At 43.7% G+C, this 27,215-nt stretch overlaps 3 protein-coding genes across 4 annotated transcripts; 2 read left to right on the top strand and 1 right to left on the bottom strand.

Moving 5' to 3' along the window:
- Positions 1–6,230: 6,230 nt before the first annotated feature.
- ushbp1 (Usher syndrome 1C binding protein 1) lies at positions 6,231–16,468 on the bottom strand. 2 transcript variants are annotated; one of them, XM_048252647.1, is made up of 14 exons: positions 16,261–16,468; positions 15,062–15,204; positions 14,609–14,739; positions 13,947–14,113; positions 12,936–13,145; positions 12,343–12,605; positions 11,576–11,716; positions 10,979–11,097; positions 10,482–10,590; positions 8,996–9,218; positions 8,354–8,512; positions 7,718–7,815; positions 7,051–7,173; positions 6,231–6,740 (listed from the first exon to the last, which is right to left on the bottom strand). In XM_048252647.1, the coding sequence occupies exons 1-14, from the start codon at positions 16,324–16,326 to the stop codon at positions 6,575–6,577; spliced, it is 2,118 nt and encodes a 705-aa protein (XP_048108604.1). In that variant the 5' UTR covers positions 16,327–16,468; the 3' UTR covers positions 6,231–6,574. The 2 variants fall into 2 exon arrangements, with proteins under 2 accessions (XP_048108604.1, XP_048108605.1); XM_048252648.1 differs by having other exon boundaries at positions 6,233–6,740; positions 11,018–11,097.
- A 609-nt stretch (positions 16,469–17,077) lies between these two features.
- On the top strand, positions 17,078–22,149 carry babam1 (BRISC and BRCA1 A complex member 1). Its single transcript, XM_048252661.1, has 9 exons — positions 17,078–17,196; positions 17,761–18,316; positions 18,593–18,651; positions 18,766–18,886; positions 20,226–20,304; positions 20,658–20,682; positions 20,806–20,935; positions 21,102–21,188; positions 21,370–22,149. Exons 2-9 carry the CDS (start codon positions 17,855–17,857, stop codon positions 21,568–21,570), a joined length of 1,164 nt encoding a protein of 387 aa, XP_048108618.1. The 5' UTR covers positions 17,078–17,196; positions 17,761–17,854; the 3' UTR covers positions 21,571–22,149.
- Positions 22,150–24,084: 1,935 nt separating this feature from the next.
- On the top strand, positions 24,085–27,215 carry plvapb (plasmalemma vesicle associated protein b). Its single transcript, XM_048252601.1, has 5 exons — positions 24,085–24,716; positions 24,917–25,013; positions 25,272–25,903; positions 26,156–26,226; positions 26,634–27,215. The coding sequence occupies exons 1-5, from the start codon at positions 24,330–24,332 to the stop codon at positions 26,635–26,637; spliced, it is 1,191 nt and encodes a 396-aa protein (XP_048108558.1). The 5' UTR covers positions 24,085–24,329; the 3' UTR covers positions 26,638–27,215.

A 27,215-nucleotide genomic window follows, 5' to 3' on the forward strand; every position in this document is an offset into this window, starting at 1 on the left:
TTTGGTTGGCATCCCTTAGGCTGGAGGTGTGTGTGTAAGTGTGTAAGTGTGACTGAAGGTGTGAAAACAGGTAGGTGGTTTTCTGTGCATCCTGTGTGTGTGTGTGTGTGTGTTTGTGTGTCCTTGTCATGTGTACAATATATACAACACTAACCCATCCTGGAACACAAGCTTGTTTATTTAACATTGTATATGTGAGAGTTTGTATCTGCAAATTGTATGCATGCTTCTCTATGAATATATGTGTGTGCATTGGTGTGCATCTACAGTATGTGCCAGCAGAGAAGCTACACTGCTCCCTCAATTTCAGCCAAGGAATGTGGCTGGCTCTGAGCATGCTGTGCTGGACACGCGATTAGCATGTCCTCTGCACAGACGGAAGTCCAAGCTCATACAACGCCACTCTAAGCACGTCACTCCTTGCCGTTCCCTCGACTGACCCCTGCAAACGACATGACGCTGACCTAATGAGTCCAAACTGTTTACTGCCACATGGCTGCCAATAGCCATGACAGCCACCTACTTAAACAAATGGGATTGGAGCCCCTCAGCCACAACTTGCCACCTAAGAACTGTAGCGTGGCTAGAAGAGGATTGTCCTTCAGCCTGAGACTTGTGTTCATGAATTTGTTCGAGAAAAAGGGTCAATACACAGCACATGCTGTCTGCTATGCTTTACCTACTGTGTTCTCTCTGCATTAAAACTTGCTTGTATTTCTAACAGCATTCATGTAATTACCAGTTCATGGTAGTATCAGGGTTTAATCGACAACCTTTGTCAATAATATCTGCTGAAATTGCCAGTCACTTCACAAATGGGTCAGTATAAGCATCATTTTTGCAGTGTAAATGTGGACGTTCAATGTGGACCCATCTTGAAAAAAACATTTGGTTATAAAAATGACTTTGTGATGGGAATATTGATATATGCTTCAGATATAGCTTATACACTGCAAAAGATGATGGTGGTGGTGATGACTTTTACAACACAGAAGTTGAGGAAGTGGATATGCTGAAGAAGGACCAGCTCTTTGGATTGAGGTTGTGATACGAGCCTCGTAGACTCCTTATCAGATGCTCTTTGAATCTATCCGATCTAGAAACAGCACACCAAACAACTACTCTTAATCTTCATGACAACACAACGGAATCTGATCCCAGTTAACCTCCAGGGTATTGTTGTGTTGGTGGCTAAGGTTCCACTGTTAACTTTGTAAACACAGCAGGAGACAGATCAAACAAAATGAGCTTTGGAAAAAAAGAAGCTTTTAGTTGTGAGGGCCTTTGTTCTTGCAGCTGCTGGCCAAAAACATAACGCACATTCAACAATCCTTCAACTGTTTCACACATTCAATTGTTGATTATTGTGTGATAATGTCAGAACCCATTTGTGAAACTGTGAACACCAGAACTGCAGAGGCAGTAGTGGTAGGCAGTGTGTGATTGCTCTGTTGTTATTGGAGTGCTCTGTTTGGGCATGCTTTGGCCTTGTGGCATGCTATCTCTGCTGGCCTCTGCCTTTGTTTACCCAGAACACATCCTTCTCTAACCTTAACGCAGGACTGCCCTCAGGACATAAGGGCGGTCTATGACCTTTGCAGTGTACCTTTCTTTAATGTAATTCTCAATGCTAAAATTGTGTTATTCTGTATTGTAGTAACAAAAATGTTGCATACTATGGAAAATAACTATTAAATAATAAAAAAAAACCTAATGAAGATAACTATTAAATGAAATCCAATTTCCTTTCATTCAACTGTCATATGGACTGCTTCAGAATCATTCAAATGACTAATGTCCATATGCTTCATTCCCACCAAACTGATGACCAGAGAAGATACAATCTCTCTCTCTCTCTCTCTCTCTCTCTCTCTCTCACTCTCTCTCTCTCTCTCTCTGTGTGTGGGAAAGACAATATTGATTGCCTTTGTCCACTCCCCTCTCTGACTTGGAGTTGGTCGGCAGATGTTTGTCTTTGGCAGGTCTTCTCAGCGCTGTTTATTTTCTGCCTCTCTCTCATTCTCCTGGGGTCAAAGGCCCGGCAGGCTCCAGAGGAGGAGGCTTCCCCTTGTGGATCAAAGGCCAGTGCTCCGCTAATGGACATATCTGCTGGCCATGTGTCCCTAACCCAACACCCCTACGAACACACACACACACACACACACACACACACACACACACACACACACACACACAACCAGTGCCAGACCACAACATGGTTAAACTTTAAACCCACTGGAGTTAAATTCCTTCACACCTTGAGCGCGAAATATGGCCCTCCATGGTCGGCTGACCGCTGCTATTTCTCTATCTCTCTATTGCTCCTCTCCTGCCTCCCTCCTCCCCTGCACTCTTCACAACCATACCTGCCTTTCTGCAACGCTCCACTGACTCCTTTTTATAGCTCAATCTCTGATCCCTCCCTTTCTTTCCATTCCCCTTGGCACCTCTCTCACTCGATTTTGTAAAGATGGGCTTTAAGAGAGCTTGCACTTCTAAGGAAAGAGAAGGAGAGGCGAAAAAGATGTCCAAAATCTGAAAAAAAGAATTTGATGACTACATCAGACCTTCAGTCTTTCTCATTTCCCCCCATCTTTATACACAGCCCCAAAGTGGGCTGATACTTAGCCCAGAAAATGGAAGCCACATCAGCTCAGCGGTCAGCAGGTCAGTGTTGTGACACCATAAGAAAATCTGATACAAGTCCATCCCTGTGGATGTACCTAATCCTTTGCGATTAATGAAGGTGAAGCTTGCCTGTATTAGATACCAGGCTTCCCACACATCAGGGAGATGCATGTCTACCAGCACAGCAACAAGATTACCTGGAATCACCGTGCGTGGTGTATCAGCATCTTCGAGATTGTGATTAGAGAGGGAGCAGAGATAAAAAACCTATGAGACTGTCTTACGAAAAGAGATTATAATTTTTATGCAAACCAAACCTGTGAGTACCGGTAGTGCAGTCGGGACAATAGTTGAAAATGTACCCAGGTGTACTGTGTAGTATAAAAAGACTGTACTCATAATATTCTTCTCTTGTTGAATATTCTGGTGTAAATTTGAAATGATTTCAGTGAGCTCTATATACCATCATTCAAAAATGAGGAATACTCAACTGTGTAACCCTAGGAAAAAAGACCATGTCTAATTCCAGCCTTTCAAGACTGTCAACAGACATTTCAGCTATCGTCTACATCAATACATGTGGCTCTGTATCTAGGTGATAGTTGTTGAGACCAAGGGAGGGCCATCTAAAGATAGTTCAAAAGCGACTGATTGAGCTCAATTAAGACATCTCATTGGATTAATAGATTGCTTTGTCTCCCAACAATCCTCTGTTCCCTGGGCATGGTCTGGGGATGGTGGTGGTGGTTGTGGTTGTGGTGGTGATGGTAATGTGCTGTAATCTCCATCCATCATCTCAGGTGAGAGAGTGACACAGACACCTGCCACACCTGCTGTCTGGAATATGAATGATTCATTGCACCTTAACAGAGTCAGACTCTAAGCAGTGTTGAAATTGTTGCCTTAACCCAATGCTGAACTTGAACTGTCCAGGCAGTCTTTAGGGATTTAGTGATCACCTGTGTTATTACTCTCTGGAAACAAGACCCAACTGTCTGACTCCTGTGTTTGAGACCAACGTGCGTGTCATGGATACCAGCCCTTGCATTTTATTGGCGTGTGTTGTCGACACGGGAGTGCGTCTAAGGTCAGCGCTCTTCCATGCCAAAGAAGTGCCCCTCTGTGAACCTCACTTGGCCTTTAAAGAGGATGAGTGGTGTCCTGGCTCAGTCAGACAACCAGCGTAAGAATCTACAGAGAGAGAGGGAGGGAGGGAGGGAGAGACGGTAGAGAGGGGGAAGGAAGAGTGAAGAGTTCTTTTGATTCCTGTGAGATGAAATTAAAGAAAAGCTGTGGCGCTAAGCAGGCTGTGATCTCTTCATACAGCTTAGCAGGGACAACTTATTTAAATGTGAAACGGATGCTGGGAGCAGATGAGGTGACCTTAACCCTCCAGGTCACTGCCCTTTTGTTTGGGTCACACAACTTCTCGCTCATGCGTGCATTAGTGTGTGTGTGTGTGTGTGTGTGTGTGTGTGTGTGTGTGTGTGTGTGTGTGTGTGTGTGTGTGTGTGTGTGTGTGTGTGGGTGGGAGAGAGAGAGAGTGTGTGTGTGTGTGTGTGTGTGTGTGTGTGTGTGTGTGTGAATGGGTCCATGTGTGAGGATGAATGGATGTTTGTGGGTGTGTATGTGTGTATATATCAGGGGGAGTGAGGACGATTTGGACTAATGGGGAGCTTCATTTGTTCCAGGAGCCTCCTCTCCCTCCCCCACACATTGTCATTGTCTTTAAATGGTCTGGGGTGTTTTTTCCCAGGCTTATTTGGACACCCTGCTTTCTCCAGACTTTTTGGGAATGGGTTTAGTGCCCCTGCTATCTCTCTGACCCAAACAGCCTCTAAAAGCTGCTATCATAACCTTGTATGTTCAGCACAACGCATAGATCACTTGGGGCTCATAAAAGGACATCTGCATTCTTTTACAAGTAGTTTGAGTGAATAGGTTAAGATTTAATCTGGCTTGAAAACAATAACAACACTTACGATGCAAATGCAAAATAGAGAAAAATAACACAGTAGAGAGTGAATAGCTATGAGATTTAAATATGTATAATAATTGATTTGGAAGAACTACACTGTGATGATTTGTCAAGCAAGCTGATTGTTAGATTTACAAATGTTTTAATGTTCATTAAAATACAGGTGTTCAGATACAACTGATGTCAGTATAGCCACGGATACATTTGAACCCCGTAGCATGGTTTTTAATAAAGTAAATAAAAAAAAAAATCCATAAATTATGTAGCTTCGGCTCATATCTGTGAGAAATAAACCTGAAGGGAAAGGTTATTTTTGGTTTGTTTAATCTATACTAGTGATGGATATCTGATGTGTTAGACTGAATGGCCCCAGATAGGTTCAGTACGCAGGAACACACTTTTACACAGTACACAGTGAGTGATGATTTTCTTGCAGGACTTGTCGCTTTTTGTAGCTCCCCCTTGAGGTTTCCATGCAACTCTGTGGTGGAGGCATCTCTCAATGCACAAACATCAGGATAAATGAAAGCAAGCAAGACTACATATTCTTAGTACTTTGGCAGAAGGCACTTGATATGTCTAGCTTTTTAATACACCCTTGCAGTTTGAATGCAAGGGCATTTTATTATTCTATTTAAAGCGATTGTTGATAGGAAGTGTGTGCACAAGACAGGCAAAATGACTTCCAGCAAATAACTACTGGCTTGGGTTTGAGAGAGCTATGTGATCAGGTCACCCTTTGTTATGTGACAAACCAGTGAATGCAGAACAGTAACACAAACATGACCAGTCTGAGATGATAAGCCCCCATCACCCTGCACGATACACACAGCCATCACATACACTCTCCCAAACACACACAGTGAGCTGAGGGGTGGGGGTTGGGTTGAGCTGAGGGCAGGACTGGAGGGGCGGGAGGGGGGATGGGTTTCAGGTCGTTGGGTCCTAGCGGCAGTGCGTGGCCTTTCTGAACCCGGCTTTCAAACTCCTGAACAACAGCCGGGTGACCTCCTGACCCCGGGGCTCTGACACTCAACCTTTGCGCCCCCCCTGCGTGACCCCCCACTCCCAGCTGCAGGCAGCAGCCAGCCAGGCAGGCATGGCAGAGGGCACCCAAATGAAGCGTGACTCACTGCAAGGTGGGGGCAGGGGTACGTGGGGGGTGAGCTGAAAGATCCAGAGAACAGGGCCAAAAAATAGGCCAAATAAGACAACGGCGCTGCTTCTTTGTTGCTATTCTTGGACAGACCTGTCTGGTTTGATTTCTCCCTTTTCAATCAGTGTTTGTGTATGTATTACTGTATCGCTCCTTCTCTGTTTTTTTCTCTCTCGAAGTCTCCCTTTCTCTCCGGATCATCCTGCTCCTTCCACACTCGCTCGCTCGCCTGCTCTTTCTAGCACTGTCTGAGCTCATCCTCCTTTGTTCTGCCCATCCCCCCACTTCCCTCCGTTTTTTAATTGTTTTGACAGACTAGAGTGGACTGCAAAGTCCTTCTCACAGTTTGCATGTGTGTGTGTATGTGTGTGTGTGTGTGTGTGTGTGTGTGTGTGTGTGTGTGTGTGTGTGTGTGTGTGTGTGTGTGTGTGTGTGTGTGTGTGTGTGTGTGTGTGGAAAGGAGGGAGAGAGAGAGAGACATGACCTTTGGCACATACTATTAACATTTCGGTGTCTTTCTGCACACAAGAGATACCTCATTATTTGGCGCCCTTTGAAAGTTCACACTGCATTTATTTGAAAGCACTTACAGAACTTGCCTTGACATGACCCTGACTATTAAAACTTTGTTTAATTTCAATTCATACAAACAATCAGTGGGTGCTCTTAATCCAAAGCTGTATTTACACTGACATGCACAGCTCATTTATCATCTAACATCTGTTGAGTGGGAAGCCACCTCTCCAAACTCCTTCTTTCTTTCTTTCTTTCTTTCTTTCTTTCTTTCTTTCTTTCTTGTCTGGCTCACTCTCTCACAGCACAGTCTCCTCTCTCCTGTCCTCCAGGTTCTCCAGGGTGGCCTGGAGCTCTGTGATCTGGGTCATGTGACGTTCAGACAGGGCGGCCATTTGCTTCTCCAGCCTCCAGATCTGCTCGCGGTGCTTCCGACGAGCGTTCCTGTACATGCTGGAAATCTTACTGCGAAAAATAAACAAACAAAAAAAATGCATATTCACATCAGCAGAATATGCCCCGTATCTTAGTGATTAGAGCAAAATCTCCAATCATGGATTTACTTTCTAATCATGTCAGGACTTCATTTGGCAGATTTGATGCAGATTTAAACACAAGTATGAAATACATCCTTCAGGCCTTTGCCTGAAGATCCAGCCTGGTAGATCCCGCTAGGGATTACCTTATAGCTGATTACCCTACAGAGACTACCGGTTCCCAGCCCAGCACCTTGTCTGGGTGGAGGTGATATGCGGTGACGCCTGAGCTCCCTCACCTGTGTGCGTCGGTGAGGCGGGCCGCCTCCTCGTCACTCTGCCGTCTGAGTGCTGTGCCGTCCGAGAGCTTGGTATCCAGAGAGTCACGCAGGGCAGTCACCCTCCTCTTCATGAGCTGCTCTCTGTATGTGTGTGTGTGTGTGTGTGTTTGTTTGTGTGTGTGTGTGTGTGTGTGTGTGTGTGTGTGTGTGTGAAAATATGAATGTGTGTGTGTGTGTGTGTGTGTGTGTTTGTTTTGTGTGTTTGTGTGTTTGTGTCAGGGAGAGTTTGTGTCAGGGAGAGAGTAAGAGACACATGAAAAACAGCAGGAGTGAGCAAAGCTGTTGAACGCCTCCAGCCTCCCCACCTCGGTGTAAACTGATGACTTATAGGTCTCTGGAGGGGAGGTCAGAAACCAGGGGAAAAGTGAAGAAACAATAGAGGCATAGTTTACATCCAGAGACTGCATTTGAAGCAAGCACTGTTTCTAAGCAACAGTATGGAAAAGCAGAGCCTTAAATGGCTACAATGACTAGAATCAAGCTATTCAATGGCTTTTTGTCACACTCAGGTTAAGACTGGGGATGCTAATATCCCCATATGGCTTGCTGACAGTCCTCGGCCATTTAAAAGAGGACAGCACAGGAGGACCGACCTTCATCAGTTTATCATTTTTGGGCCTCTCACCGTTGTAGGACAGCCTGCAGCTCACGGAATATGGTGCGGTTCCTGGGGCCAGGGATTCCTCCGCCACTGTTAGATCTCTCCCTGGTATTGGACACCCTCTGAAATCATAAAAGGAGAGTTTTTCAATTACACTACAGTAATGACAAAAGTATAAAATTGTCTTGGACATGTTTAATTGTGGAGTCACTGTCTCTTTCTAAGAAACAGAACTGTCTGTCTGCTGGTTATCTCAGCACACTACAGGTCTGTCTACCTGATGTGATCGTGTCTGCCTACCTGCTGTCTCTCTGCATGTACTGTGAGCCTATCTGGCTGTCCACTTGCTGTGGTGATCTGTCTGTCTCTCTCAGTCTCTCTCTGTCTATTTGGCTGTCCACACACACACACACACACACACACACACACACACACACACACACACACACACACACACACACACACACACACACACACACACACACACACACACACACACACACACACACACACACACACACACACACACACACACACACACACACACACACACACACACACACACACACACATACACATACACACACACACACACACACACATACACATACACACACACACACACACACACACACACATTTGAATGTAATGTATAATCACCTGCTGCTCCATGCTTCTCTCCTCCAGCTCTTCCTTCAGGCTGTCCAGCAGCAAGGCTCCGGCCTCGTCTTGGGCCCTCTGGGCCATCAGTGTCCACTCCAGACATCTCTTCTCCTTCTCCGTCAGACGGATGGCCCCACGCAGCTCGGACATTTCCTCCTGGGGAGGACCAACAGAGGACCAAGGGTAGGGGGGATGGAGCAGGAAATGTCAATCAGGACATGAAATAGCAGATTTTAAGGCAAACATGCAACTCTGCAATGATGACTCAGCAGGTATGTTTTTGGAAATGTAAAACCACTGAGTCAGTATTTTATCACAACAGTAGATCCCAACATATCATGTCATTAAAGTGAGTGCCATCTAAATGGTACAGGACAATACATTAGAGCAAATGATCATTGAATAAATGTCAAGGATCATTCCACCATAAGTATTATTTTTTCCATATGTTTTACAAACTATGTGTCCATGGATTGTGAGATGTTTTTGACATGTGTCATCAGACATCAGGCACCACACCCAAACTGCCATGAGAGAACTGCGAAATGTGCTATCTCTGTCATCTCAATTGATGTGAGTGTACTTTCCTATAGTCACACCTGCCCCAAGAGAAAAGAAAAGGGCTGACCACCCACCTACCCTAACAGTGACCAGCTCGTACAGCAGCGCGGCCTTCTCTCCTCTGGGGCTAGAGGTGGTGTTGTGGCCCCTGGGCCCCGCTAGGGTTCCGGTGTCCGGGCTCATCTTCCCCCCGCCCACGGGCCCTTGCTCTGGGATGCGCAGAGCAGCCCTGTCCTGCCTCAGCCCGACGATCTTCTCCTTCAGACTCTCCATCTGCTGAGAGAAATCCTCAGCTGCCAACCTGCAGAGAGGTCAAAATATGGCAGACAGAGGAGCTCAGGTCACAGGAATGAGGAAGAACTAAGATAAACAAACAAACAAACAAACAAACAAACAAACAGACACATCAAATTCATTTATTTATCCATCCAGCTCTAGAACCCTTTTTTCTAAAACCTTCCTTTTAATCAATTAATACAACTCACAGTTGAAGTTCATTCTTTAACAATCGGAAATTAAACAAATAACATCCAGTATGCCTTTCTCTCCTCTGTTCTCTCCAGATAATTCTATGGTAATCCCTTAAGGTTACTATGATGTTGCTGTGATGTGCCAGCTAAGAGATCCTTTCTAATCATGTTACTTAATTAAGTCAGTCTTTACACTAATCACTTAGCAACCACTAATTCTCCATTAGGGCATTATGTTCTTTCTTACGACCAGCAGATAGGCAATATGTGTACTGTGGCTCAGCGTCTATGTGTTATTGTAGCGTATCATACCATATCATATTGTATCGTAACGTATATCGTATTCTCATTGTCACATCATTATTCATCGGTGTAGATTAGATTAGATTAGATTCAACTTTATTGCCATTGTGCAGAGTACTAGTACAAAGACAACGAAATGCAGTTTGCGTCAGAAGTGCAAAAAAGCACAAAAGTGCAATGTGATATACACAGTATAGGCTGGTGGTGCATAAACAGTAAAAGATATATAGTGCAATGTCCACAATAGTATACAGTTAAGAAGGTGGTATGGTTTACAGTAATATAAATTAACTATACATATTTGCAGTGTATTAGCAGTAACCTTATAAGAGCAGAATAGATATGGGTGTACGGATGCAGTATGAACAATGTATGAATGACTTGTACAGATAAGTGCAGTGTAGTAGCAGTAACATTATACAAGTAGTAGAAATAATATACGTATATATGCAGTGTATTAACAATAATATAGTATAAGAAAAACAAAATAAATATGGATATTCAGTATGAACCGTATAGACAGATATGTACAGTATGTACAGTTATGTGCAGTGTAGTAACAGTACCATTGCAGTGTAGTAACAGTACCATTGCAGTGTAGTAACAGTAACATTATAAGTAGTAAAAATAAGTCTGTGCAGGGTGAATAGTACAAAAAGCAGTGGAATGTGTTATCATTGCACCAACACATACTCTGTGGCCTTTGTTTAAGCCCATTTTGTTGAGCAGATTCCTTTGAATCTGCTCAACTAAATGAGGCATAGCATTTCATTAAGAAGGAAAAAAAGCACCTGGTCTGTGAGGGTTTTCCTCTCTGCGTAGCGCCCTCTGCTGTTGATGTCTCAGTCTGCAGTTTCTCAGCCTCAGTCTGGGCGCTAGATAGCTGACTGTCTTTGCCCTCTGAAATGAGGAAAACACTACATTTGAAATGTACATGAAGATAATGAATGCTTCTTCTGAATGTTATAGTGACAACACCCTATGTCAATATATCTGGCACCAATCTGCATTGACCTTTGAATTGGTTTCAGACATCAAATTCAAGGGAATGCAGGAAAATTTGGGCAACTCTTTGCGTCCAACCAATGGAGCAGATGTTTGTTCTTTTTTTCTTCTGTGGTATTTTTCCAAATATTGTACAGTATTTTACGAGACACGAGCGCCTCATTTGCCTAGTGCAGACTTTTTTAAAAGGGCATGCTCATATTAATCACATATGACATGTGACAACCTGTTTAAGGTTCAACATTTTTACGAGTGTTGAGAGAGTCTCACACAAGCGTCTCACCGCTGACGCAGTGGAGAACACTGCGCAAGCCTGACGCACCTGTCGCCTGGGCAGCCCCCTGCCCTCTCCGCCGCTCGTACAGACCCAGGAGATCAGCGTATGTCTCCTCGCACTCCTCGCTGCCAAGCACACAGGCATTATCAGTATGCTAAGGACTGTCACACCGCAAACACGCTTTCCAAGAGGATCAGAGGTCCGTGCACTGTTGCAAAGCATCCACAAACATTCAGCAGCTTGGTGCCAACTGTTCAGGGTGATCCAACACTCTGTTGAGGGCAGTGTCACTTCAATATCATGTAGCACTTAGCATTCATCACAAGTTTCACATGGATCAACAGTTGTGACAATATGTACCATCAATACATACAATGAAGCACTGTAATGAAACAATAAGCTGTCAGCACAAGTATCAACTTAATGCTGACACTATTAAATGGCATCATGCAATCAGCACAAATATGTGTTTGGCACTTTATTTCCATTTTTGATTATATTTACTTGGTATCTAAACTAACTATATTAACTTGCAAGGTACATTAAACTCGCATCCACTGCTGAAGGAGAGTGAATGATCAGGGTTTGGGACTGGACCAGTACCAGTATCGGAGGGCCATCTGCAGGGCGGTGCTGTCGGCCTCGTGCCGGCTGAGGGCCATGCTGATTTGCTCCGACTCTCCTTTCCGTCTCTCCAGAGCAGCTGAGAGGCGCTCGTTTCGGGCCTTCAGCCTCTCTAGACACCTGTGGGAGGGATGAACAACAGCTGTGGCTACTGTACCTCCTACCAAAAGTAACACAAATTCCTTTGTACTGGTGTTTATGTACAGACTATGTATAGTAAAGTATGCACAATGTAAATGTCAAATGTAAATATAAGGCTTAATGTGAATGTATTCAGATGTGTAGTAGTGTTATGGTAGGAACGAATAAAAAGGTTTAAAAAGCAATTGTAATTGAATGAATGAATGTGAAAAGGACTACGTAGGCAACCTTTTTTAAACGTTCCTATGAAACTATAATGATTGTCAGTTCCCAGTTGCCATGTATAATTCATTCTGCTAAGGTTCTCTTTGATATGCTTGGGTAGGCAAAGTACTTAGACTCTGCTTTCCCCCAGTCAAGCCTTGACGGTAAAACACAGCTGCTCTCCACTGCTTGACTTGTACAGCAAGTATCTGGGCTCAGTCTTGTGCTTTGTCTTGCATACTTTTAAGCATTTGTCTGAGCCTGTTTGTGGCGTCAACAAAACAGAGTATGCACTTATTATATAATCCTGCTCATTAGACTGCATTGGGCAAGCTGATCCAGACAGGCATACAAATGACACAAATGAAACAAACACAGATTAGAGGAAGCTTTTCTCACACCTCTGCAGACGGTCTGTCTCCGACTCCAGACTGGGGCTGCCGGGCAGCACTGGGCTCGGGCTTGGACAGGGGCTGGACGGTGAGACGTTGCCCCCTGTGGAAACGGCTGGAAAGGCAGCCACGTGCCTGCGCAGGAGGAGGGGGGAGCCCGGGAAGGGAGGGGAGGCCCAGGAGGGGCTGACCGCTCCACTGGAGGAGCTGGAGGGGCTACGGGGAGGGGAGAGGCTGCCGGCCACCAGCCACCGACGCTTCAGCACCAGCAGCTGCCACAGACAGTGAACCACATGAACAAAGATCTCAGACAGGGGGACAGGAAACAGAGGAGAGATACTCTACTTGTTTCACAACTGCCGGTCTCAAGGAAGAAGCCAAGATAAGTGTTCCATGGATTTTTCATGTGGTTTTTGGCACTTGCCATTACCACTAAGCCCAGCATACATCAAAGTAAAAGAATGTACTAATATCTGGGATCAAGTTATTATGGTTTCTAATTGGGATGTCAGTCAAACTTTCTTCTCAGGGAATGTTTCTTTCACACAGTGATGTGTCACTTTCCCTTCTCATTGTGTTTAGCGTTTTTTTCCCCCTCACACCTTCTCTTGTAGTTTTTTCTTCTCGTCCTCCATCTCGTGGAGTGCGCTGTCGGACAGGCCCAGCTCCTGCTGCCTGCTCTGGAGGGCGGAGCGGAGGCTGCTGTTGTGCCTGTGCAGCTCCAGGACATCGCGCTGGTAGCTCTGCCTCTCCTCGGAGGGCAGAGCGGAGCGGTAGGAGAAACCCAGCTCACGCTCCATCTCCTCCAGCACCTGCAGGAAGGTAGCCCAGGTCAGCAGAGCAGTAATAACTACCATACGTTTCACCATTGCCTCTTCCTCAGACTTCAAATGTGTTTGAAAGCAAATGTGTTTAAATCTTTAGACCAAAGGAAATGCTCTTGACGTTGTCCAGTTCCCTCCTGTTCATTAGCTGTCCGGCTGTCAATATCAGATTAATCTAAAACAAGATTGCAGACCCTTCCCGCTGTCACACAATATTGATCAAAGTGAAACCGAATTCCAGCATCTGCATTCTCAGTTGGACCCTGATGGACTGAGACATGTTGACCCCTCTGCCTTGTGTTCAAATGTTGAAGTACATTGGACCAGTACTTTTTTAGAATGTGACACACAGACAGTCGGATAAATGAAACGGACCCAACTATAATACTCTCTTCCACCCTGACAAGGGCAACATGTGCCACACAGGTTATTGTGTATGAAAGTGTATTCGGTCTAATACCCACTGGTGAAAAGGGAAAGATAATTCTGTTATATTTTTATAACAATTTACAATCCATGATAAACCCTTTCAGTACATTGTGCGGGATCATAGTGCGGGATTTAACAAATCGCACAATCACACACCTGATTAGAAATAAGCTTCGTACTGAAGACTAACATTGTTTAATCCCTTAAAGATAGTTAAGTGGAAATGGTTTGATGAGAACCTAAATGTCATCTTTTCTCAAGCATTGCATTAAGGTTCCATAATGGGTTGTAGCCCAGGCTATACAGAAAGGTCAAAGACTTGTTTTTCAAAATCAAAAAAGTGAGCAGGTGAAAACCTACCTGGGTGACCTTCACCCAGCTCTCCTGAGCCGCACTGAGGTGCTGCGTTCGCGTCTCCTCATCCCGCAGCGGCTGAGGAAAGGTCACCAAGGACCTCCCCCTGTTCGCCGACCTCTCCAGGGTGGACAGAGCCTCCTGCAGCTCGGTCCAGACTTCCCTGCTGTCTCCTTGGGACGACAACAATCAGCATGTGAGAATAGATGCAGAGAGGAGGAAACACACCAGCCACTGTACTGTACTGTTTCTCCCTGATTTTCCCCTCCCTCAGGGCATTGTTAGATGGGGACCATTATAAATGTCATAAGTGAGGCTTTGTTCTCAGATCCAGATTTGTGTGAGAGGGCTTTTGAAAATGGATTTCCCCAAAGAGAGGCCTTTCGGGTCAGGCTTTAAAAAGATTTAGAGAGGTTCAAAGTCAACTGAAACCGGGAAAGTTCATAAAACTATCAGGCATCTGTTTCGCTTAGTGGCCCTGCTGCAACACAAGCCGTCCAAGTCCAAGAAAAACTTCATAGATTACAGGGAAGAAAAATTGAGTTGTCCCAGCCCTGTTAGTGGAGAAGGAAAAAAAAAGACTCCAGCACAATGCAAATAAGAGTACAGTAATGAGCGCGATGTTGGCCCGCTATAGGAAAAAGCCATGTGTGTGAGTGCTTGCCAACCTCTCTCGGTCACTGGGGCTGGAGTCCTGATGCCAGGCTCTTCCTCTGGGTGGAGCAGTGGTCCGGGGCTGGGGGGGAAGTCTGGAGTGGAGCAGCTGACTCGGCCCTCTGATGTACACTCATCCCCATCCCTATAGCAAAATAAAACAAATTTTAAAAAGCATTCAATTTTGTTGTGATGATTTACTTTGCTTCTTCTTAACTCACATTTATTATTTGTCCACACTCTAACACAAGATTCTTACTCATTTATTCTTAAATATAAAAATATAATTGTAAATGGATGCACAAATGTGTGCAAGAGGACATATGTTTTGCCTCAATTATATGATCACATCTGTTAACAACTGAATATTGCTATTCTCCAAAATGTGGATATATTTTGTTTATTGCATCGTAGTTGTTTAATACATTGTAGTTACCCAGTCCAAGCTTTATGTTGGCTGCGAGTACCTTGGGGCTTGCAGAGAGCCCATCTTTGCGTTGAGCTCTGAGATGATCTTCAGCAGTGCCCCCACTTCCAGCTCACACTGTCTCAGCTCGGACACTGAGGGGAGCGGAACATTACTCTCGTATCCGCCCGAGGCATCAGGATCCTGTGGTAAAAGTACAGCACAGCCATTGGTTCCTGATACCATTCAGGGTCTGTATATGTACACATACAAAACATGTGAGATTTGTTTTAACACTACTTGATTTTAACCATTTAGGATCCACAACAGCATTCAAAACATGGATCATTCCTATGAAATTCTGGCAATAACTTTAATTCTTGATTTGTCACAATTTGCCATACACAAAAATGAATTGTGGTCTCCATAATATTCTGTTCAATATTAATATTCCCAAGGTATATAAGAATGAGGCTGAATAACTACAATTCACATCTTTATTTATGACTTAAAATATCCAAATAAAATGCATTGCTTTTCACAGTCAATCTCTAATGTTGGTAATCTCTCTGTATGGAACTATGTTTGATGAGCTGGATGGTATTGTTTTTGCCGTCTTTTTTTCACCAGCCTTTGTTTTGAGCAGAGGAAAAGGAGAAACAGAAACATCCTGCAGCTGCACTTCCTGAACACACACACACACCCCACAAACACCACACTTTATCTTACACACACACACACACACAAACACACACACTCTCACTCAATCACTTTTAAAAACAGCACCTTAAACAAAGTCTATTTAATAAAAAACAAAACAAAACAAAAAAAACATCTATGCATGGTTTCCAGTCCTGTACAGACTTAGGCAATTAACTTTGCAGATTCCAAACGGACAAAGATAATAATATGGTAAATCACACTTTGATGTGAATTGAATTGTCTTAATTCACATTATTGTTTGATAATGTGTTTCAATACCCTACCAACAAATATTTAAAATACTTTATTTAGCAAAGAACACTTTAAAATGTAGATTTTTTTTAAGGTTTACAAGAACACAAAGTTTATGACTGGTTCGCTTTATTCATGTCAAATATATCAATATAAATAATGAGAAATTCAACTTTTGTGTGAATTCTGTTCAAATATCCATAGGCTACTAATGTATTTCTGTATGTTTACATCACTGTGGCCTTAGACTTAGCAAAACACCTCAGACTAAACTGAAAGCTCTATGGAAGGCAGAAAAGGACTTACCCCAGCCGCTGTGTCGCTGTCTCTATGTGCACTGTCTTTCTCCTCTCTCCTCTCCAAGTCGTCCATGAGTTTTTTTTTCTGCGCTGCTGTTGGACCACAGCACCGGCTCGGAACCAGCTGTGCCTGGTGGCTGTGCTTTTGTTCTTTATTCAGTAATTACACCTCTCTCTGTGGCTCTTGGGCTGCCCTACCACCAGCGTGCTGTCTGGTCAGGAATGTTACTCTCTGTCTCCCCTCTCTCTCTCTCTCTCTCTCTCTCTCTCTCTCTCTCTGTGTCTCTCTATGTGTGAGTACAATGTGCAGTGACAGAGCTTCCCTTTTCCCCATAGCAGCCATTGGTCTTTCGGTGACAAACACACACTTGGCATCTAGCTAATAGAAAACCCAGTTAAGGCGACCCTTATCTGCCCATCAACCCTCTTCCTGTTTTGTTTGAGATCTGACATCTTTATCTTTGTTCAAGATACAAGCCATAACAGGACAACAACTCTGCGAAAGGCTTGATCTTGGCTATGGTAAAAGGGAAATGAAAGAAACTTTCTCTTAGTTTGACTATAAAGACTCAACAAGTCCTTCCTTTCCCTTTGAAAAATGACTTAGCTTCCTTAGGCTATTTTTTTATTTAAGTGTTGGCCAATTCAGGCTTCTATTTTTATAGGCGACTCTCATCTCACAAAAACAATACAGGCTGACTTGGATTAGTAGCCTATTGACTGTCAAATTCATGGTGCAGTTGAAAGCATGTGAGCACACTTGTTGTACTCTGGGTGGCAGCATTTCTCCCACAGTTACATCCTCCGAAAATCAAGTAGCAGAAGAATGTATTTCCTGTAGTCAGAAAATATGGCGCCGCACATCCAGTCAGTGGAATGAAATAGCCTAGACATCTTTTCTCTTGGTTTAATTTTGTGAATATTCGAAATACGACCGATTCATGTAAGTTTGGCAGCATGTTGATTCATTGTTTTTGTAAAATATTTAGCTGTTTATTGGTAGCGTAATGTAATGCATCCTGCTTTTTTGTAATGTTATTAGCTAGCTAAGCTAACAGTTGGTGGCATTATTTTCCTGCTGTGGGTGGCAAGTTCATCAGCTGTCTGTTTATTGGAGTGGTCCTATATGAACATATAGTGCTCAAAAGTCTGTGACTTCTAGGAACATCGAGTCAAAAGGCAAATAAGAGCGCGGTATAAATTAACGTTGGTAGCGGCTAATCTCTCTCCATTAAGTTGACTCACTGATGGGCTGTTAACGTTAACTTATTTTAACTTATCGGGCCTTTGGTGTATTCGTTGTTTAGTAAACATGACGTCATTGCAGAAAATATTGTCGTCAACTGTTATACAGTGAACATTTCCATGTAAGAGAGTAGAGTTTGTCTAGTATAGTAGCCTAACTGTTACAATGCAGTTTTATCTCACTAACCAAAGTCCCTGTTACTGCCCTATGTCATTTTTTTTTAGCTAATTGCTTTCTTTCTTTATCTCTTTCTGCCACCAGCTATTATTCTGTGTAGATGCTCCGCATGTATTGACAGCCTGCTGGTCAGATCCGCAGTCACACGCCTCCAGACACCATACAACTAGTGGGTGCCATGGAAACCCCGGAGCCTGGGCCGGCAGACGGGGAAGAGCGCGTGGTGGAGCTGAGGCCACGCACACGATCCAACCCAGAGGGTGCGGAGGATCGGCGCAGCAGCAATGGCAGCCTGGGCAGCGTCACTGCCATCAGTGCGGTGAGCGCCGTGGGTGGTAGTGGCGTTGGCAGTGCCAGCCAGCCCTCCGTTGGCAGCCGTGTGGATGGAGAGGGCGAGGCGTCCACCTCCAGCAGCCCGCCTAGCGTTACCACGGCGACCCCCACAATGGCCACAGCCAGCCCGGCCGCTGCTGCCGCTGCCAACACCACTACTGCCGTCGCTGCCGCCATGGCAGCCCCCACACCTGGCGCCGCCAAAGAAAGACCCAAATCCACGCAGCCTGCCCTTGTTGCCTCACAGATGAACACCTCTGGGGACACTAGTATGAGGGCACCACGGGTCAACTGCCCAGAGAAAGTGGTACATTTGCCTTAACATTTTCTACCAAGGAGACACATTATGCCTGTTTCCCTTTCCACTGGTTACATCACTCAATATGGAAATCTACATTCAAATGTATGCAAAGACAATGGCAAATGGCTCACACACAAGGAATTTATTGATGAGTATGCAGAATGATAATGGTGCCTCTGTAAAGCAAACTTTGTATGTAACTAGGGTAGGGTTTCATAAATGAGAAAACTTGGATTGATTACTGTAATTCTTTGTGTTTTTTCTCTTTTTATTCTGAAATAGATAATCTGCTTGGATCTTTCTGAGGAGATGTCTTTGCCGAAGCTTGAGTCTTTCAATGGGTAACATTACTTGTAGTGCTTGAATTTGTTTGTCTTCTGTATTTCACATTAAGGTATGATTTCCTTTGTCTACAGGCTCAGGAACATGTTCAAATTGATTATTTTCTTCTGCAGGTCTAAAACCAATGCTCTTAATATCTCACAGAAGATGATTGAGATGTTTGTTAGAACAAAACACAAAATTGACAAGCGCCATGAGTTCGCTCTGGTAGTCGTCAATGATGATGCCTTATGGGTAAGTGAAAGACTTTCTATATCCCTCCTTTTGCATACAAATGTGGCTGTTTTGTGCAATTATGCATACTGTTATTTCTTGGAGAAATTCTTTATTTAACTCAAATGGAAAATCTGTTTTAAATTTTAAGTGCAATGTTACTTATACATGAAAAACCGCCGGTCATCGAGCCTATCGGAAAATAAATCCTGACCATGTCAACGTTGGGCGAACAGAACACTGATGTGAAGCTGAGTTGATATGGCAAGCCAGTTTTTGAAAGGGGAAAGCAAACGCACACTGATGATAGGAATTTTCTTGAGGTGCTGGTCACGGGATACGTAATATGATGAACAAAGGCCGCACACTCTAGCAGCTCATATGCCAGTAGTTTAATACAAGTCTTACTTGAGAAAGGCCACAGGCCGAAATGTTGTTTGTATTAAACTACTGGCATACAGTATGAGCTGCTAGAGTGGGCGGTCTCTCTCCCTTTGTTCATCATATGGCAAGCCGGTTTAACATGACAGACTGAAGTAGCCTATTCTTGCAGTTGAAAAGCAGCCGTTTTCCACACGCCAAAGTGGCATACGTTCCATAATTCGTAAAACTCGTTCGCTTCCAAATCAGCACAGCTCCAGTATAATGCCAGCCTATCTTTGGTTGAATCTTTGGGTCGAGCTAACATAACTTTATTGTTGCCAGGGCAACGCCCATGACGAGTCACTCTCTCTCTCTCACACACACACACACACACACACACACACACACACAGGCACGTTCGGCAAAATCAGCTCCGAATGACACGATGACAGATCTACTCCACTGATTATACAAAAATTCGACCTTAATTAATCCTTCAGGGAACGTTCCCAAAAGATTACCTGACAGTTGCACAAAACTATACCTTTAGAGAACGTTGTGGGAAAGTCAGTTAAAGGATAAAGAAATGTATCCTTAATATAACCATCAGAGAACGTTCCCAAAAGGTTCCGTGACTGTTGCACAAAAACAGCTGTAAGGGGACGTTCCGGAAACGTTCTCTGAAGGCTACACAACACAATACCTTTACAGGTCGTTTCCAGAGGTTTATTTTTGTGTGAACTTCAGGGAAGTTTAGGAAATGTCGCGTGTTTGCTGGGTCAGCTTGTTCAACGCTAGCGTTAGGCTAGCACTGCCACCATTACGCTGCCGAACCATAGCGAACAATAGGAAACCTGCCGCTTGCCGCTGGCCAGTGTGATCCCTACCTAATACTTATCCACTCAGTACTTTTTCTGGGATTAAACTATAAGTGATGAATGATGTGAATGCCTCATCCCTCTGTCTCATGCTGTCTGTGTTTTCCTCTCCTCTTCAGCTCTCAGGCTTCACCTCCGACCCCCGTGAGCTCTGCAGCTGTCTCTACGACCTGGAGACCAACGTGTGTGAAACCTTCAGTATCCTTCCACTGCCCTCACACTACCATTGAAATGCAATAATAGCTAAGGGCTTTGCTGTATTTTGTCTGTATTTTTCAGATGTTTTTTTTTTTTTTTAATCCATCAAATAAACAAATTCTACTGTATGACCTCTTATTCACCGATATCTTGTGGATGTGAACCTGTTCTAAAAACTCTTAAGACTGACTTGGCGTATACACATGATACATGACGCATGACCCCATGTTAGTTTGTATTTATCATTAAAAGTGTGACCATTTGGGTGAAAAATCCCTTTGACTATGAAGAGACGCAGAGATTATTCCCTTCCTTTTAACTTCAAGTTTATATTCTTTAACATGATCTACCAGATCTGGAGGACCTTCTAAATGTAATGTAAGTCTGTTTGATGTATCCATTGTTTGAGTTGACTGAGTGGCTTGGTTGATTGTGCTCACAGAAACCCTTGTGGCTGTGAGTTTGACACACTCTCATGGGTCTCTGTGGTGTTTCTAACAGCTTACAGAAGATCGAGCTGCCCCTTATGGAAAATGTGCAGACCATCCCGCCTCCGTTTGTGGTGCGGACCATCCTGATCTACAGCCGGCACGCTGGCCAGCTACAGTTCAACCCCTCGGATGCCGTTAGTGTACGTGAAGATCTCAAACATAACAGTGGAACAGTAGAAAGTGTCTGCTCTCAGCAAATAATTTGATAAATGTTAGTTTGGATTTAATTGAGCTGAGTATTAGATATGTGTGGTAATGTTATCAAAACACCGAAATGGTAGTCTTCTTTCTCATTTTCTTCCACAGAAAATGCTGCAGTCACCCTATTTCTTCTTTGATGTCGTTTATCTGCATAATGGTGCTGATGAACAAGGGGATGAGAGCAGTTGGAGGGTAATTTTTATCTAATTTTAATTAATCACTTTAATTAAAGAGTAATGTCTTTCAGTCTTTCTTTTACCAGTGAATAGACATACTAGTGGAAAAAAACCTACTGACTACTAACCCCATTTGAGTGCTTTTCCCTTTTCTGATTGAACTTTATCATGATTCGTGTCTTCTTATTTCCCCACAGGACATTTACTCGTCCTTCTGTAACTTAGACTCTAAAGGGATGTGCTACAGCTTTGAAGTATCCTTGTCGGGGCCCGCCCTGGAGCTGCACAACTGCATGGCCAAGCTGCTCTCCCACCCCCTCCAGAGGCCTTCCCAGAGCCAGGCGTCCTACAGTCTACTGGAGGACGATGAGCCGGCAGAGGTGGAGGCAACCGTCTGACAGCTGCTTTCACCACCTCCTCCTCCTCCTCGACGCACAGCAACACAGCTGAGCTTCCCACGCTTCTACCTTCGTCTTGCCATAAAACCTCCATCACGTCGGAGTGTGGTATGATATACATTGCAGAATGTCTGTATAATTTTTCAGTTTCTGCAAGGTTATTTGTTTTCTTTTTTGTTTTTTTGTTGTTTTTTTGGATGGTAAAGGCGTACATTTACTTTTTTTTCTGAGAAGGCCTTGCTCTTGTTTCTTGTTGTACTGTACCTCTACCTGACACCAGTTTTGTTGCCTATGGTGATTTTATTCAAATATTTTTTATGTTGCTGTTTTTAAATCACTTTTCATCACTATAGTTGTCATTATGCTTATTACTGTTCAAAATGAATGTAGATGTGGGAAGGACCGCTTTACTACTGTATTTAAGGCCCATAGCTTACAGAATGAATGGGGGAAATGAGGGGAATCATGCTCTTTGGCACAAAGTGCTTACTGGATTTTTAAGGGCACTGTGTATACAAAAATTGTGTAAATGTCATTTGTAAAGCTGTCCTAATTGAATAAAAGACAAATACAATGCCATATTATGTCTCTTAAGTTGTATTTCTCTAATAACAATGTTAGTAATGTGCTGAAAAGTCTGATATGGCAAATTTTGGCTACCGGTAAATCATGAAGTTTCAGAACTTTATTTTAAGAATGTTTTTCACCCAGACTCCTAAAAGTCCACATTAATTTACAGTTATAGACACTTCTGTTGCCAAATGGTCCTCTTATTCCCTCCGTATATTCAGATACTCCAAATAGAATTTTAGTTATTGACAATCAGCCATCACTGACCATAGGGTGCGTTTCTAGAAAGAGTTGATGGCTACTTTCCATCAAAATCTTTATGGAGTTGGAACTGTCGGTTTTGGATGTGGTGTTTCTAAGTATAAGTATATATACTCTAGAAGGGGTAGTTCCAACGCTCAATCGCATAATAGAGATTGAGGCTTTTATGTTGGTCTTGCCTCATGTACTTCAATGGGGGAGTTGCTTAACAAAAAACAAGCCACAAAAAACCACGGTCCACCAATAATTTGTAAGCACAGGTTTATATGTATTTGCTGCCACTAGAGGGCAGTTAGAGTCTTAGGTTGAGTATCACCACCGACCGACTTTGATTGCACATACGCCTGTCACTGTGAGAGGACCTTTACCTGTCTATAGACAGGACATGAGGAGGCCACCAGACAGCTGCTAGATACTTCTCTTGCCTCCTGACTGGGAGGTTTGAGAAAACAAATGCAAATTCACTGGATTTCAAATAGGCACAGGAACGTTGAACTTTGCATTCTCTGCTTACAGAGACTTAATACCCAGTAAATACCTTCAAATCTTGTTTTAATCTTACCCTAACATATTTTCCTGTTTTTGTTCTTAAGTGTATCGGTCCTGACACTTATTTGCTTTAATGACTTTTAAACAGTCCCATAAATTACACTTCCCAGGTTGGCACCAAGACAATGCCCTACAGGAAGACCCCTGTCTTTCGTTATTTTTCCCCTTTCACAGCCCTCCCAAGCAAGAGCGTCAGCCCCTGACGTCATCGCCGTGAACTGCCACCGTCAGGATCAAACACATCCGTCGCCTCCTGGACTTCAGGGAATATTTGTTATTGCCTCTTGCAAGAGGACTGACAGGTCCCCATTGTTGTGCTTTTCACAGTAGCAATGACATATGACTATGCACAGGAAACTGCAGTATTTTGATCAGAGTTGCCTCATCGGGGATTTTTGTTGCATTCCAAAGATTTTTTGCCATCTTGCTCAGTCTGAAGGTGATATAGGGGGCACATTTTTGAGCTTTTGATGTTGCCAAATAATCACCAATTCCTAAAGTTCTGATTTGATGATGATGACAAGCTGCCTGCACATGATTTTAATTATCCAGATAAAAAAACAAATCTGTGGCTGAACTATTGATCAACACAATACTGCCCAGGAACATTCTTCTGCCTTGTGTCTTGTCATCTTAAGAGACAGACAGTACCCATCAAATAATGGGAATGTGATGGGAGTATACAGTTCTGCCTATTATGAGGACAATAACATTTGTTCCTTGGACATATTGTCCTCCTTAATCATCAGAGGACATGTTGACATGCTGAGAATGAATGAACCCATACAGTACAATATGTAATGTCATTTGGCAGGAGGTACACTGAACTCAGCCAGATGATCATCATGATCATTTCCTATGTGCATTGGAGTACAATTCCAATTCAAATGTATGTCTGCTTCATAAAAACTCCATTATGCTGGGGTTCCTGTGTCTGGGTGATTAAGGCATTTTGATGGTTACAGCCTTGAGAGGAATGCGACCCCTCGGACAAAGAGGAGAAGTGGGAGTAAGGCTCTGGGCGCCGCCCCTGTGGGTGTGTGAAGCTGTGATAACCTCCAGAGCACTGTCCAGCAGCAGGTCAGGAAGGAGGCGCTGGAGGAGGAAACGTGCCGCTGCACTTATAAACACCGACACTCTGGACGCTCCACCAGACTGTGTTTACATCGAGCCTCGACCTACCTGCAGACTGTAGGTCACATTCAGGGGGTTTGTGAGAGAGACTGCCAACATATTTTACCCCTGTGGCTTTTAAGTGGACTTTGGTCAAACAGTCAACCTGTTACTTGGTTGCAACTGGACGGCGTAAATAGTTTTTTGTAGTTTTTTCAGTAGTTTTGTAGGGTTTGTTTTCTTCAAGGGCAACAGCTGGGCACAACATGTACAGCAGCGGCTACCCTCGCACCACCTTTGCCCTGCAGCCCAAAGACATCCACAGGTCCAAGGGAAAAAGCTGTGGCTACTACCTGCGGATAGTCTTCTTCTTCTCCTCACTCATCCAGACGCTCATCATCGTCAGCCTGGTGCTCTTCCTCGTCTACGGCCAGCCAGAGAAGTCAGCCGAGGAGAAGCACGTGGACGAGCTGAGCGAGAATTTCAAGAGGGTCTCCCTGAACAACCTGGAGCTGAGGAAGGACAAAGCCGACCTGGGGGCAACTTTGGGCAATACCAACAAGGAGAAGGCTGCACTGGAGAAAGATGTGGCCAAGCTGAAGACTGACCTGGAGGCCTCCAAGAACAACACAGAGATGGAGAAACTGAAGCTGGTCAGTGACAAGTACTTCATTCTGCCAGTTTGTTCCAGTTAATATGATGTGATGTGTACACTCATAAAGATCTGTTGACATCCTACAGTGCATCAATGTATAAGAGCGTTATAGATGAACATGAACTGGTTTGTTTGTTATTCTGCTATCACCATTGCTATGCTGATTTACTGTCTTTGGCTGCTGTCATTTTATAACAGGGTCGGTGTGTGATAGACAAAAAGAGAATAGAGATGACACGATCTACTCCAATTCAGTGTCCAACAGCAGTTGTAAGGAACCCATTTATGAGGGATGGTAAGTTCTTAAGGTCACTCTACAATATGGTGTGCATTGTGTACTCTTCTTGTGCATGTGCTAAGCATTTACTGCCTTGTGTCTGATTATTCCAATTAATAGTGCACTACTACAGTTGTAACAACATTTAAACATATATTTCAATGACTACAATATAACTATTCAAAATCAGTTTTTGAGGGACGAGAGGGCACATGTGAATGACTTTTGTCTCAATGACTTTCTCAAACTACCACTGACCGTGAACCTGTATTTTAGCTGAGAAACATCATGACCGCCTGATAGAACTGGTGGAGAAGAATTTCACACTGAAAGTCGAGGACCTGCAGAGGGACTTGGACAGCGCCAAGACCGCTCGGGACCAGTACCAAATAGGTGCCATTGAGGCCAGACGAGAGAACGAGGAGCTGAAGGAGCGGCTGAAGCGCTACACCCAGACGTGCAAGGAGGACTTCTCCAAGCCCCTGGAGGGCATCCAGGATGTGACGGCCGCCTTCCTGGCCAAAATCAACAACGTCTTCCCCCACTCGCTCACCTTCCACCTGACCTGCGAGAAGCAGCAGGAGCAGCTGAACAATATCCGCACCAACTGCACCAACCTGTCGCGCCAGGTGGAGGACAAGTACCAGAGCTACCTGGACCGGGTGGGCAACCAGGTGGCCCAGCTGCAGGGCGTCCGGAGTGAGTTGGAGGTGCAGAACCAGCGGCTGGTCGGCGGACTCCAGACCTGCAAGAACGAACTGGCTGGCCTGAAGGAGAAGACCAGCCAGCAGAACGTTGACGCCGCGCAAAAGTACGACAGGGACATCCGAGAGCAGCTGAAGGACAAGGAGCAGCTTAGGGTGGAGATTGAACTGCATAAGCTTAAGCTGGACCAGTGCAAATTCCAGGTGAGGGGAGTGAAAGGGAGTGAGGAGGAGGCGCTGGTGACGTCTGGGTGTAGAGCTGTAAAGCTTGGAGGATGTTAAGAGAGGCCAAGAAACAAGGAGGTGGATGGTGTCAAAATGGAAACAATGGAAAGGAAAACAAAATTTATCCGCGCGCATGTGTGTTTGTGTGTGTGCACGCGCGTGTGTGTTTGTGTGTGCACACGTGTGTGTCTGGTTATTTCTTTGTTTGAAATTCTTTTGGTTGTTTTGCAGCTGTCTGCTGTTCCCAAGCCCCCTGCTCCAAAGCCTTTTATGCCACCTGGAATGCCACCTGTCCAGACAGGGTAAGCCTTCACTCACTCACTATGGGATATTTACACTGTATCTCCCAGTAAAACTGGATTCTATATAACATATGTTGTAAACAGAGAAGGAAAAGTCCATCTTCAGAAAGTAAAAGTTCTACCATGTATTGGTTTTACCTGTGAAAAGCAGATGATCTCTCTAATTATCTGATCTACCTGGCTGAAGAGCTTTACCTTCTGGAGCCAGGCTTTTCCACCTCTGGTTGTAAGGTACAAGATTAAAAGAATTAGCTAATGAAGTGCATGACTAAATCAGTAACTTCAGGACATGTGATGCAACTTCAGAAATTGATTGAGCGTGATTGCAAGGTGACAAGGTGAGAGTATAACATAAACACTACTTTGTTTTTCTGTTTTATTTATGTCTTTTTTTATTATTATGACAGGTAAGATGAACACTTGAAGAATGAAGTACCAACAAGACACAACAGCAGCATTTATAGTATCATCTTGAACATTTCTTTCAAAAGGAAGAAAGGGCATAAAAGCCTTTAAATCACTGGTCTTATGATGAATGCTTTGCCATGTGAAGTGCACTTGTTTTCTGTTGCTTTTCATATGCACTTAATTGTAAAATAATTTATTTGCTTTTCACTGCAATCCAGATAATGACCAAGCTGTTTTAGAATGAAATGCTGCCTGGAGTATGCAAATAATCAAATGATGTATAAAGGTTTTATGAGTGTCATATTTGATACAATGACATTAATGTATTGTAAAATAAAAAATAAAATAAAACAATAGCAAATGCAGCTGTGAACTTTAGTTATGTAAGCTATGTACAGTATGATTTTGGTGTCAGACAAGGTAAACACAACATTATGTTCATAAAGGAAATAAAATCCAAATCGAATGTGTACATACATTTTTACAATGTTATGTTTTATATATAATTTTCATCTTTATTTGCAATTCTATATGTATGGTCTCTTTTTTTATGTTGATTCAAATAAATGTAACTTGATCAA

Source organism: Alosa alosa, chromosome 9, assembly GCF_017589495.1.
Source record: "Alosa alosa isolate M-15738 ecotype Scorff River chromosome 9, AALO_Geno_1.1, whole genome shotgun sequence".
Lineage (NCBI taxonomy): Eukaryota > Metazoa > Chordata > Actinopteri > Clupeiformes > Clupeidae > Alosa > Alosa alosa.

What these genes read in the sequence shown, in the direction of transcription:
- ushbp1 (XM_048252647.1), bottom strand. Translation starts at nt 16,326, where the DNA reads ATGGACGACTTGGAGAGGAGAGAGGAGAAAGACAGTGCACATAGAGAC. An exon ending in CAGATGGCCCTCCGATACTG is followed by an intron (nt 11,098 to 11,575) that starts GTACTGGTCCAG and finishes TGTGCTTGGCAG; the next exon opens with CGAGGAGTGCGAGGAGACAT. An exon ending in CGCCTCACCGACGCACACAG is followed by an intron (nt 6,741 to 7,050) that starts GTGAGGGAGCTC and finishes TATTTTTCGCAG; the next exon opens with TAAGATTTCCAGCATGTACA.
- babam1 (XM_048252661.1), top strand. Translation starts at nt 17,855, where the DNA reads ATGGAAACCCCGGAGCCTGGGCCGGCAGACGGGGAAGAGCGCGTGGTG. An exon ending in AAGCTTGAGTCTTTCAATGG is followed by an intron (nt 18,652 to 18,765) that starts GTAACATTACTT and finishes TTTCTTCTGCAG; the next exon opens with GTCTAAAACCAATGCTCTTA. An exon ending in ACCCCTCGGATGCCGTTAGT is followed by an intron (nt 20,936 to 21,101) that starts GTACGTGAAGAT and finishes TTTCTTCCACAG; the next exon opens with AAAATGCTGCAGTCACCCTA.
- plvapb (XM_048252601.1), top strand. Translation starts at nt 24,330, where the DNA reads ATGTACAGCAGCGGCTACCCTCGCACCACCTTTGCCCTGCAGCCCAAA. An exon ending in AGATGGAGAAACTGAAGCTG is followed by an intron (nt 24,717 to 24,916) that starts GTCAGTGACAAG and finishes ATTTTATAACAG; the next exon opens with GGTCGGTGTGTGATAGACAA. An exon ending in GAACCCATTTATGAGGGATG is followed by an intron (nt 25,014 to 25,271) that starts GTAAGTTCTTAA and finishes CCTGTATTTTAG; the next exon opens with CTGAGAAACATCATGACCGC.